General features: G+C 42.8%; 2 protein-coding genes across 5 annotated transcripts; both read left to right on the top strand.

The window, feature by feature from the left end:
* The first annotated feature begins 424 nt into the window (after positions 1 to 424).
* LOC118301471 (tubulin alpha chain) lies at positions 425 to 3,778 on the top strand. Its single transcript, XM_035627017.2, has 4 exons — positions 425 to 575; positions 1,588 to 1,810; positions 2,475 to 2,623; positions 2,726 to 3,778. The coding sequence occupies exons 1-4, from the start codon at positions 573 to 575 to the stop codon at positions 3,701 to 3,703; spliced, it is 1,353 nt and encodes a 450-aa protein (XP_035482910.1). The 5' UTR covers positions 425 to 572; the 3' UTR covers positions 3,704 to 3,778.
* A 1,093-nt stretch (positions 3,779 to 4,871) lies between these two features.
* radx (RPA1 related single stranded DNA binding protein) lies at positions 4,872 to 11,204 on the top strand. 4 transcript variants are annotated; one of them, XM_035627012.2, is made up of 15 exons: positions 4,884 to 5,930; positions 6,654 to 6,796; positions 6,937 to 7,129; positions 7,460 to 7,568; positions 7,775 to 7,875; positions 7,997 to 8,116; positions 8,208 to 8,303; positions 8,406 to 8,573; positions 8,994 to 9,151; positions 9,243 to 9,376; positions 9,521 to 9,568; positions 9,643 to 9,758; positions 9,847 to 10,083; positions 10,442 to 10,624; positions 10,772 to 11,204. In XM_035627012.2, the coding sequence occupies exons 1-15, from the start codon at positions 5,336 to 5,338 to the stop codon at positions 10,906 to 10,908; spliced, it is 2,538 nt and encodes an 845-aa protein (XP_035482905.2). In that variant the 5' UTR covers positions 4,884 to 5,335; the 3' UTR covers positions 10,909 to 11,204. The 4 variants fall into 4 exon arrangements, with proteins under 4 accessions (XP_035482907.1, XP_035482906.1, XP_035482905.2 ...); XM_035627011.2 differs by having other exon boundaries at positions 4,887 to 5,930; positions 9,640 to 9,758; XM_035627014.2 differs by lacking the exon at positions 10,772 to 11,204 and having other exon boundaries at positions 4,872 to 5,930; positions 8,994 to 9,099; positions 10,442 to 10,584.
* The last annotated feature ends 219 nt before the right edge of the window (positions 11,205 to 11,423 follow it).

Below are 11,423 nucleotides of genomic sequence, written 5' to 3'. Positions count from 1 at the left end.
GAATTCCCATAATCTTTTGGGATTCATTTATAAGGCTTTAATCTCTAGGACATGAGAGCTGGGTGATGATTTTGAAACTTGTGATGGAGCCAGCGTGTCATCTTTGGACCAGAGCAGTTACTACATCCTGATCTTTGCTGCCTTCTTATTACACATTCATCTTTTGCCCTTTTATAATCAGTTGAATCAACATCTTTTTTCTTTACTTTAAGCCATTAAAAGTATAAATGTTGTTTGAAATTACACATAAGTGACATAATAACAGCCCTAAAATTCCAAAGGACTCTTTTACGGGTGGTTTTCAGACAGAATAGCCTTGTTCACTTCTAGGCTCGGTTTTTCAGCTATCCCTCACATGATGCAGCTGTTTTACAAGACTCGGAATTTTTCCCAGCACCACCTTAACGCAGCATCAGCTAACGGTCCGTCCCGCCGAATAGAAATTCAAACGGTGGCTTTGGCTCCGCCCCCTTGGAAAAGTATAATTGACGCCAGCCTCTTTCCTCCCTCACCATACACTCTCTGCAACCGGTACTTCACGTCGGTAGGAGAAAGACTATCCAGTCAGAAAAATGGTGAGTGTTTAAGTCAAGAATATATTTGAAAACGTGTTTATAGGTTTTTAAAATATAATATTAAGACGGGCTGTTGTTGCTGTTGGAAAAAATATGTTTTGTCGTCACAACTGGCACCATTACACGTGAAGTGTTGACTGTTCATAGATTATACGTGATTTTAATGTTTAAAAAAAAGTCATTTTTTATTAAAATGGCGTGTGATCGGTTGTCGCTATCATACGGAAGAGTATTGCGATCAGGCATATGGCAAAAAAGAGAAGAGGAAGATGTTTCTTTTGTTTCACTTCGCCTTTAGAGAACAAGGTCGGTGTTCAGCGGTTCGACCAGGGTGTGGCATCGTTACATTACATTCATGGAGCAGACGCTGTTGTCCAAAGCGACGTACACCGAGCGCCTTCAACCATGAAGAGATTACCCATCACCTTAAACCGATGTGGACAAAACTATAAATAAGTCTATTTTGCGAGTAAAACCCACGTCAGCGTAGAGTCCATACATGAAACACCAAATCCCACAATTCCTACACAACGGCCCTTTCCCTCAGAGCGTCGAGCTAGCTAGCTCTGACACAGACGTGACTGGGCAGTGGTAGTCTCTCGTACGACTAAAACCATGTCGCATCTGCGTCGACTCCATGTATTAAACACCAAGTTCCACAATTCCTACCAAACAATCAAAGATCAACATACCCAGGATTTATTTTCATTATCTGGCTTCACTGGCCGCCCTGAGAACCTGTACTAGGAAGAGTTGTTAATGCTAGGCAACATCGTCAGAACCATGAATAAATCACATTATATGATAAGAGAAAACATGTTGATAGATGACGAAATAGACTACTTTAGTATATATATATATATATATATATATATATATAAAAATGAGTAACTGTGATCTGGGTCAGTGCGATTGTTCATGGTTCAGATCTGTGTGTGTATATCAGCAGTTGTTGAGCAGGGCTTAAGTAGAAGCTGGCAACTGACCTTTGTTCCCTTTTTTCCTTCTACAGCGTGAGTGTATTTCTATGCATGTTGGCCAGGCCGGCACCCAGATGGGCAATGCATGCTGGGAGCTCTACTGTCTGGAGCACGGCATCCAGCCAGATGGTCAGATGCCCAGTGACAAGACGGTCGGCGGTGGAGACGACTCCTTCAACACCTTCTTCAGTGAGACTGGAGCTGGCAAACATGTCCCCAGAGCTGTTTTTGTGGATTTGGAGCCCACAGTCATAGGTACAAACTTTACTCAACAAAGAACTTGTGATTTTTTTATTTTAATTTGAACTTTTATGAATGCCGTTTATCAGTAGCACATTGTAGCAATATATATTGTGAATGATTGTTTGGTCTACAATTATCAACAAATGATGAAATTACACTGGTTTTCCACATAAAATAAAAACATTAATGGGTGAATCATGGGAATTATGTGAAGATTATAAAATGGTTGCAGTAATTTCCTTTGTCAATCAACTGATGGTCCCAATTTATATTGAGTAACTTGAGTTAAATCAAACAAAATATATTGAAAATAACTTGATGTATTGAACAGCAGATGCAGGTTGTTGATAATGGTGAATCTAGAATTTCGCTTTTCAAATGTAACGAGTGAAAAAAATGTAAATGTGTTTTGGTACTCATTCAAAACAATTTTTTTTTAATCAAACCCTTTATCAAAGAAAGATGATATTCTCAGACCACAAATCTCACCATCTGATGCAAATGATAGTGCTTGAATTTTCACTTGGGTCGATTATTGGAGAAAATTTGTGAGGTTTGATACTTTAATACTGCGATAATTGTAACTATAGTCCCAAAAGAAATGGAAGAAAATGATGTCTTCATTGGTTCGACCGGGGTGGAGCATCACTAAACTAGTTTCCTCCTTGCTCCTCAGATGAAGTGCGAACAGGAACTTATCGCCAGCTCTTCCACCCCGAGCAGCTGATCACTGGCAAGGAGGATGCAGCAAACAACTATGCTCGTGGTCACTACACTATTGGCAAGGAGATAATCGACCTGGTTCTAGACAGGACTCGTAAACTGGTGAGCTCAAATTCTAATGTGTGAGATCTGCAGCATTTTCAACGGAGAAAGCAAATTGATCTATGTGACAACAACATTTTATAATTCCTTGTTTTCCGGCAGGCTGACCAGTGCACAGGGCTCCAAGGTTTCCTCATCTTCCACTCGTTTGGAGGAGGAACTGGCTCAGGCTTCACCTCTCTGCTGATGGAGCGTCTCTCTGTCGACTACGGCAAAAAGTCCAAACTGGAGTTTGCTGTTTACCCTGCTCCTCAAGTGTCCACAGCAGTGGTTGAACCCTACAACTCCATCCTGACCACCCACACCACCCTGGAGCACTCCGACTGCGCCTTCATGGTGGACAACGAGGCCATCTACGACATCTGCCGCAGGAACCTGGACATCGAGCGCCCAACCTACACCAACCTCAACAGGCTGATTGGACAGATCGTCTCCTCCATCACCGCCTCCCTGCGCTTCGATGGCGCCCTGAACGTTGACCTGACAGAGTTCCAGACCAACCTGGTACCCTACCCTCGTATCCATTTCCCCCTGGCCACCTATGCCCCGGTTATCTCAGCAGAGAAGGCCTACCATGAGCAGCTCTCTGTGGCTGACATCACCAATGCCTGCTTCGAGCCAGCTAATCAGATGGTGAAATGTGACCCTCGCCACGGCAAATACATGGCCTGCTGTCTCCTGTACCGTGGCGATGTGGTGCCCAAAGATGTCAACTCTGCCATCGCCGCCATCAAGACAAAGCGCACCATCCAGTTTGTGGACTGGTGTCCCACTGGCTTCAAGGTTGGCATCAACTACCAGCCCCCCACTGTGGTTCCTGGAGGAGACTTGGCCAAAGTGCAGAGGGCCGTGTGCATGCTGAGCAACACCACTGCCATCGCAGAGGCCTGGGCTCGACTGGACCACAAATTTGACCTGATGTACGCCAAGAGGGCCTTCGTCCACTGGTATGTTGGAGAGGGAATGGAGGAGGGAGAGTTCTCAGAGGCCAGAGAAGACATGGCTGCCCTGGAGAAGGATTATGAAGAGGTGGGAACAGACAGCGTTGGGGATGATGATGAGGAAGGCGAAGAATACTAGTTAACAAATGTCTTTCCAGTGAGTTGGCATGAGCCTTGATGTTGCTATAAAATTGAAATAAAGTTCATGAAGTAATTTTTTTGTTCTGTGTTTACTTGAGTCAGTCGACATGTGTGTACTGTTATCTTTACAAGCATCTTTTAAGGTTATTGCATAGAGACTTTTTAGGCTGCTAAATATTCTTCTATTGGGGAAACCGTTCTTCTAAATGCACGATTTCTAGTAGTTTTAGTAGAAATTACAAACACAATTGAGCTTGGAAAAGCGAAAACTTTTTCTTTCAATGGAAAAGTCATAACACATTTGAGCAGTGTTGCAGGTAATACTAGACCAAGGGAGCGAATAAAACTTCATAATAAAAAATTCTCCTAAATTCAAATGTCACAAAATTATCTTGATTTGCAAAAAACATACAACCAAGAAAGGTAATACTTGGAGCTGGAATCAGACATTACATTAACTGTCAATTAATTCAATGGTTGTAGCAACTGATGAAACAGATGATGACATGTAGACAAAAAGTATGAAGGATGTGGCAGTGACTGGTCAGGGTTTCCTTCAGAAACTTTCAGTTAATAATTTTATGTAAAGCAAGTCACACTAACGTAAATAAAGGTGTCAAATGCGTTCACAATGAATTAATGTAGTTTATAAATGGTGAACATCACAACTTCCCAAGTAATGTCTTAAAATGTTTTGTCTGACCAATCCAAATCCAGACATTTTAAAAAGAACATGTTCAAATATTCGTGTGTGTGTCCTGTGTGTCAAATCCTCAATGTTTTGTGATGTGTTGTCAAATTCTGGAACAGAGCAGTTTCTACATCCTGATCTTTGCTGCCTCCTTTTGCCTTTTTATTATCAGGTGAGTCAACATCTTTTTTTTCGTCTATACTTTAAGCCATTAATAGTATAAATGTTGTTTGAATTGACATTGGTACATAATAACTGATAGCCTTGTTCACATAAATTGAAAATAATTATAACAATAATATTTTTTATATCTGCAACTGTGCGACTATATAGATTCGTAGTTGATGTAGAAAAGTTATCCTGTTAATGCTTATTATTGTAACTAAATTCAAACAATTAAAAAAAACGAACTACAAACACACTTCCGTTTCAGAGCAACCGTCGCGTTGATGACGTCAGGCCAATCCAAATCTCGGCAGCTAAGCGCGGAATTTAAAATTATGTTTTTACTGTATAAATTCCCAGGCTAGTGTTTCGGCCAGACAAAGTATTTGGTATGGTAACGTAAGACATAAAAAAACAACTAAATATATTAAATTAATTTCTGTCTCTGTTGTTATTTTTTGTTCTAGACTCGAGACCATAATGACGCAATCAAACAGCACCCGCGTCGTTTGAAACGTTCGCCCGTTGTTAACTTCGTTTTCGATACTGCGTCTTCTTAAAATGACGGAAGACTTGTTGTGAGATAAGTCTGCTCTAGCATTTATTCAGATACGACAAGTTTGCCTGTTTAAGTTTAAACGCGTCGCCAACAGCAGCAAGAAAACGTTTATTTAGCCAACCAATATTTAGCTAACAAGCTAACATGACATCCGATGGTGACAGGAGCCAAACGGCGTCTGTCTGACTGGCGACGGGTCACAGTAACTCCCCACAATGGAGGAAGACTCGTCTCGTTCTCCAGTGGTGGCTGGTGTTTCTCAGGTGTCCTTCCTCCAGAGGACGCTGGAGCGGTTGTCTTCTACACAGAGTCTGAAGCTGAGCGCCGAGGACGAGGCTCCCGTAGCTGTCATTGCACTTCAGCGGTACTTATCCGAGCACAGCGACGAGCAGCAGCAGGAGCTCCACAACTACACCTACGATGTGACGGTCACCGATGGAGCCTGGCGGGCCAAGTGCTTCGTTCACCCCTGTTTAAATCACCTGGTGCTGGCCAACACCCTGAGGACCGGGGCCGACGTCAGCGTTACGCAGTGCTCGTTCGTGTACAACGAGAGGAGGCTGGGACACGGTTACATCTGCATTGAAAAGCTCAGGTGTGGCGCGGAGACGTCTGTCGTCCTGCCCCGCGTGAACGACGTCAGTTCCCTGCCCATGCTGATCAAGCACGGCATGGAGGGGAGCGTGCTGCTGCACAGCGACGTGCCCCTTCAGGTGAGCCGCAAACACTACCTGTCTCTGTGGAACAACGACGACCCAGAGGGAGACGTCTGGACCTCGGGCTCGTCCTCATCCGACACGGTGCTGGACGGTGAGACGATCCCCTGTCTTGGCCCTCTGTCACACACTGATGGTTAAATGGCATTTTACATCTCTGAGGAGGAAGCTGTCACTCTGCCTTCCAGCACTCAATATCACAACATGTTTGACCCTGTAGCTTACCTGAGACCATGTGATCATTTGGTGTAATCAGAATATGATAACACACAACGTATCAGTTTTTATTAGATATATCTCCGGGAATAGATAACATCCCAGTTAGCGAAAAACACTACGATGTTTTATAAAGCAAATAAAGGCAGAAACTAAAATCGGGAGGATGTTTTATGTACATTCTTTTTCGACTGATTACGTGACTCGTTGTTTCAGCACACTTATCAGGTCCGAGCAGATTAAACATGTTACTTACAGTTGACTCAGCTGAAACAGTCTTGTATTTTTTTTAGAAAATAAACCGTAACTAATTAAGGCCTCTAGGCCTAGAAAAAAAACACATTTTAATTTGTATCTCAAGAAATCACAGTACTTGGAAAACCTGGAAAAGACGAAGTCTTACATCTTTAAGTTGTTGCATAATTTACAATCGAAACACGGTAGGAATGCCAACTACATTATATCTACTAAAACTGTCTCTTTGTCCATTGCAGTTAATGCCTTTTCCATTTACAAAAAAAGTCATTTCACTTTCCTTTGGCTGCCAAATTGCAGTGAAGGTCTTGACGACGTGCTGTTTGCGATGTCGTCTTTTCAACAGTGTCCAAGATTACTCTTCTTTCCAGTCTGGAGTCGTGCTTTCGAAGCACATGGAAACCTCTTCCTCTCCTCGTGAAGATCATACACAAATCCAGATTAAGATATTACGGCAAGTTTGGGCTCAAGATCGATTATCCTTACCAGGTGAGTTTGAACGTGCCGAGTCTCTGTAACGAGATGCGAACATGATTTCACTGTCTTACTATTATTGTTTTTCTTACTGTTATGTCGTGACAAAGTGCCGTCCACTTGTTTTTCCTTCCTGTGCTCTTATCGTATTTAAGGCATACTTTGAAGTTGCTGACCAGAGTGGCACAATGTCCCTTGTGCTTTGGAACGAACTTTGTCCAGAGTTTTACCAGAGACTGAACGTAGGCACAGTGTTGTACCTTCAAAATTACACCCTGAAGCAGAGTTACTCCAACCGCTCGCGCCCACAAATGGACCATCACAGACTGAAGACCTTTAACTCTATAGGTATGTACACTGGTCACAGTCGTGGATTGAAAGCTGCTGCAATGTGTGGCGTAACACTGTCATTGAGTTGTCGTAGTGACTTGTCAAAACAACCCTCATGTATTCAAATCTTAAATCAAACGACCATCTTCACCTTTTTTCAGTCCTGCCACCTGCTCTGGCATTATCCGTCATTCTGCAGGATTTTAAAATGGGGATTTGAACCATATGAAAACTGAAAGTTACATTTTCAATGCGCTGAAAATTAATCCCTGTGTAGTTTTATCATCCCCTCCACTGATTTCTGAAAGGACTTGATACACAGGTCAATACATGTGTACTTTTTCCAAGAGATCTGCCTCAACCCTCGCAACCCAGCGTCGGTCATCACGGTGGTGTCACCAAAGAGCGTTCTGCCTCAGTGGGGGTTACCTGAGGTCGCCTACCTGTTCACCCCCAGGTAATGTTTACTATCGCTACATACTTACTGTTGTCTGTCTTTATCTGCTACGTGTTTGTGACGTGTGTGCTAGATATGCTGATTTTGCTATTCTGTTTTTCTTAATGTTTTGGTTTATACTAATACAAAAGGCATTCTGTCTCTACAGTGTGAGCTCGCTGGTTAACATTATTATGATTGTTGTTCATGTTGCATGTTTCTTCCAGATCAGAGTTGGAAAAGTTAGTCAACAACTCAGCATGTGACGTGATCGGTTTGGTAACATTTGTTGGTCGTGTTGAAAGGGTCAAGAGTAAAGGGAACAAGGGTGAGAAACGTTCATATTTTATCTATCAAAGTAAATTATTTGTGAAGGCTGAAGGAAGGCTGCTGAATTTCCGTCTCGATCATAATTCAGTTATCGGTGCTTGACCACGTTCACCATTTAGGTCCAGAGAAGTACTGGACGTATCGCTGGGTCCACGCCATGGACGGGACGTCCCATCATCCTTTCATCCTGGAGATTTTTTCTTCTTCTCAACCAGAAATCTTCAATTGCATATGCCCAAGTAAGTCTGCTGTGTCAGCACATACGCAGTCTGCTGTCACACTTTTCAGCATTTTCACCAAGTTCGATTAAAACATCAATCTTCTCTGCAGTGACCTACCTGGTTTGCACTCAGATGAGGGTTTGTCAAGTGGAGGGTTCCTCGCCTTACCTCACAAGCAGCTGTGAGACAGAGACGTTCATTACAGGTTAGCACATCAGCACTAACTGATGATAATCTACATATATGTGGTGACAGTATAAGTCACTAGAGTCTGAGTTCAACTGTATATTGTCTGTGTCCACAACAGGCTACCACAAAAGTAAACCATATGTGAGTGACCCCAGGGTGAAGAGCTTCATCCAGTGGACCAAAACTCTGAAGGACAACGTCGTCCTCCAGAAGACTGCTGTCGGCGGCCATTATTGCTTCCCTCGCCCCCCAAAGATCTTTACACAGTCAGCGACAGATGCCTCAGGTGAGGGGGGGAAGGGTTTTTTCATGACACGTAAACTTTTTCAGAACATATTAATTTCAGAATGCTTTCCAGCTGCCAAGGCGTGAAAGGATGAGACCTGCTTCAGTGCTGATCCTTAATGAGATGCACTCTGTTCTCCTATGAGGCAGAAAATCAAATCAAATCTGGGACAGCATTCTGCTGCAGTTCTTCCACAAAACTCATTTGTACTGTACTGTCTCTGTCCTGATGTGTAGTTGCAGGAAGTGAAATCTTTATACATTGTGTTTGATTTGAAAGCTTTTCTTTCAAGCCAGCGATGGGAAGACAAATTGAAGGATAACAGTTTGGTCTTTAGAGTACAGCACATCCTGTATTTAAAATTCTGCATCCCACAATAAAAAGGGATTTCATCTCCAAACCTTTAACCTCCATCTTCAGCACACGTTTCCCTGGTCGCTGCGGCCGACTTGAAGAAGGAGTTGAAGACGCTGCAGTACAGGGAACATAAACAACTGGCAATTCAAGGACAGATCACGGCAGTGCGGTACATGAGAACCCCAAAGACCACAGCGTCACAAGGAACACAAGAGACAGGGGTTAAAAAAAAAAACATTATTTCAAAGAGTTGTTTATGAATTTTTATGAATTGTGACTCCAACCTGAAATAAGTCAACTGGTTTCCTGCAGGTTCCTGATGTTTCCACTGATGTGTGTTTACCAGACACACACCATCACTCAGCAGCTGAGCAGACGTTATGTCCAACATCTCTCTCTGCTGAGAAAATCTCAGGGAGCGGAAGAAAGAGAAGAGTACAAACGAGGTATGATTTTAGCCCACGACTCACAGATTTGTGAACTTGATTATGAATCATTATTGTTCTGGACGGAGCACAGCTCATTCAGCAGAGATTAAAGCCTGCATTTATTCAATACATGACATGTTGACGTGTTGATGTGTTTTCCAGAAAAGTCACGCAGGCCTCCTCGGATTGTGATGGGGCAGCATCTAAAAGGTGAAGTGAAGATTCAGCTGGTTGTATTCATCAGGAAACCGTTCTGAGCTCATTTGTCCTTGCTCGAACAGAAGAGCTGGACTCGAAAAACCAGGGCCCAGACGAGAGCAGGAAGAAAATAACAGCAACTCTGAATCGGAGGAGGATCAGGATGTGGAACATAGTCTGCAATTACAAAATCCAAATCAAGGTGAATCACCGAAGCTGCAGTGTATTCATATGAACTGACATTGTCACGTTTGACTCTTTCTTTCTTGTTTGTGCCCGTTTTCTACCAGACTCTGATGTTTTATCTTGGGAAAGCAGCAGCTGGCCGAGGCAAAGACGAGAAGTGTCTGAACATTTGCGTCACGGTGGCTTGTTCCAGGACAGCATCTCTCAGAGGTTCACGTTCGATGCGAAGATCGTCCTCCTGCAGCGGAGCAACCTCCAGCCAACACACTGGACGCCAGAGCAGAACGCTGACACCATCCCTCCCGTGGCTTGTCCAGGGTATTACCAAGTGACAATATTAGGTAAAGCATTTGTTCGTATTACTCCTGATCTATGATGCACGAGACAGTTCACCAAAACAAAACAGGCTCTTTGGTCTTCCTGTCATTTCGTTCTTGGTATAAGTTAAACATTTGTTCTGTCTTTTAGTCTACTTCCAACAAAATGTGTAGTTTAACATGTTTTCGAAAAGCAGCTTTTAAAATCACAATCAGCTGGCACATGTTGTCAGGTAGGATGCCCTTTTCAGTGTGCTGTAAGACAGGGTTGAAAACTGCAAAATCTAAAAGAATGATCCTTGTTTTAAGGTTGTTGAATCTAGGACCATTAAAAAAAATCACTTCTCCAAACTCATACTCCGTTTTCTCCCCTTCCTGACAGGCATAAACAAGCAGATAGCCGTCGATGCTGCATTTTTCCCCATTGTGAGTGCCGATGAGCCCAGGGCTGTGGGTCTTCCTCAGGATCCCCACGGCAACACGATGCTGTCCTGCCTCTCGTCGGGCTTCCTCTGCCCCCTCAGCGTCACAACCAGCCACGGTGACTCTGCTCTTCCCAAGCCAGGTACTGTAGGGCAGGAGCTAAACCAACTCGCTCAGACGCAGACCTGTCAAATCTTCGATCAACAAACACATGCTGTCGTATTTAGAATCATATTTTTTTTATTACAGTTGATGCGATGCTACAGTGTGAATTATTTTCGTCTTGCAGAGGAGATCTTGGCGACTGCCGGCGAGCTGGAGGAGACGCACGTCGTGTGCATCCTGGACCTTTGTCATCTGGGTGGAGACGAGGTGGAGGTCCTGCTCAACAAGGTCTACAGAGTGACGGAGGTTTCTCTCAGCTAATGGCTACAGAAGAGCAAGTGTTAATTTCTCTTCTAAATGTTATTCATAACGTACATTAATCATGTCAGTTGAACGTTATTTTGCAAAGAGAGAGCAAAGAAAATCTGACCTGCACTCGTTTAACACGTACAGTCAGTGTCGCACAATTAAATTGTGCTCTTAGATTTTGAATATAGTGAAAGGTACATTTAGTACATAAAATATTAATATTTTTTTACCATCAGCATTTAACTGTATATTCACTGTGACTGACTGATGTTGCTTAGACCACAAATAAAATGTGAGTTTAATACAAATTTTCTTGGTAGCCTTTCATCAAGATCTGAATAATATCACAAATGCTCTAATGAAACTATATATATATATATATATATATAGTTGTGTGTGTGTGTGTGTGAAGAATGTTAAAAGTCTTTCATAGATTGATATTAACCTGCTTTTCCGAAGTGAAAATATGGATTTTTGCATCAAGCACACAACGGTTGAGAAGCACTCATGAATCATTTTCTATGTAA

This window comes from Scophthalmus maximus, chromosome 2 (assembly GCF_022379125.1).
Source record: "Scophthalmus maximus strain ysfricsl-2021 chromosome 2, ASM2237912v1, whole genome shotgun sequence".
NCBI classification, from domain to species: domain Eukaryota; kingdom Metazoa; phylum Chordata; class Actinopteri; order Pleuronectiformes; family Scophthalmidae; genus Scophthalmus; species Scophthalmus maximus.
Note: the sequence above shows the minus strand (reverse complement) of the source record. Positions and strands in the feature narration are given on the sequence as shown.

Excerpts from the sequence above, each read along its gene's own strand:
- LOC118301471 (XM_035627017.2), top strand. Across the intron at positions 1,811-2,474 it reads TTTGGAGCCCACAGTCATAG|ATGAAGTGCGAACAGGAACT; the intron begins GTACAAACTTTA and ends CTTGCTCCTCAG. Across the intron at positions 2,624-2,725 it reads TAGACAGGACTCGTAAACTG|GCTGACCAGTGCACAGGGCT; the intron begins GTGAGCTCAAAT and ends GTTTTCCGGCAG.
- radx (XM_035627011.2), top strand. The coding sequence starts at position 5,336 with ATGGAGGAAGACTCGTCTCGTTCTCCAGTGGTGGCTGGTGTTTCTCAG. Across the intron at positions 7,130-7,459 it reads GAAGACCTTTAACTCTATAG|AGATCTGCCTCAACCCTCGC; the intron begins GTATGTACACTG and ends ACTTTTTCCAAG. Across the intron at positions 8,304-8,405 it reads GACAGAGACGTTCATTACAG|GCTACCACAAAAGTAAACCA; the intron begins GTTAGCACATCA and ends TGTCCACAACAG.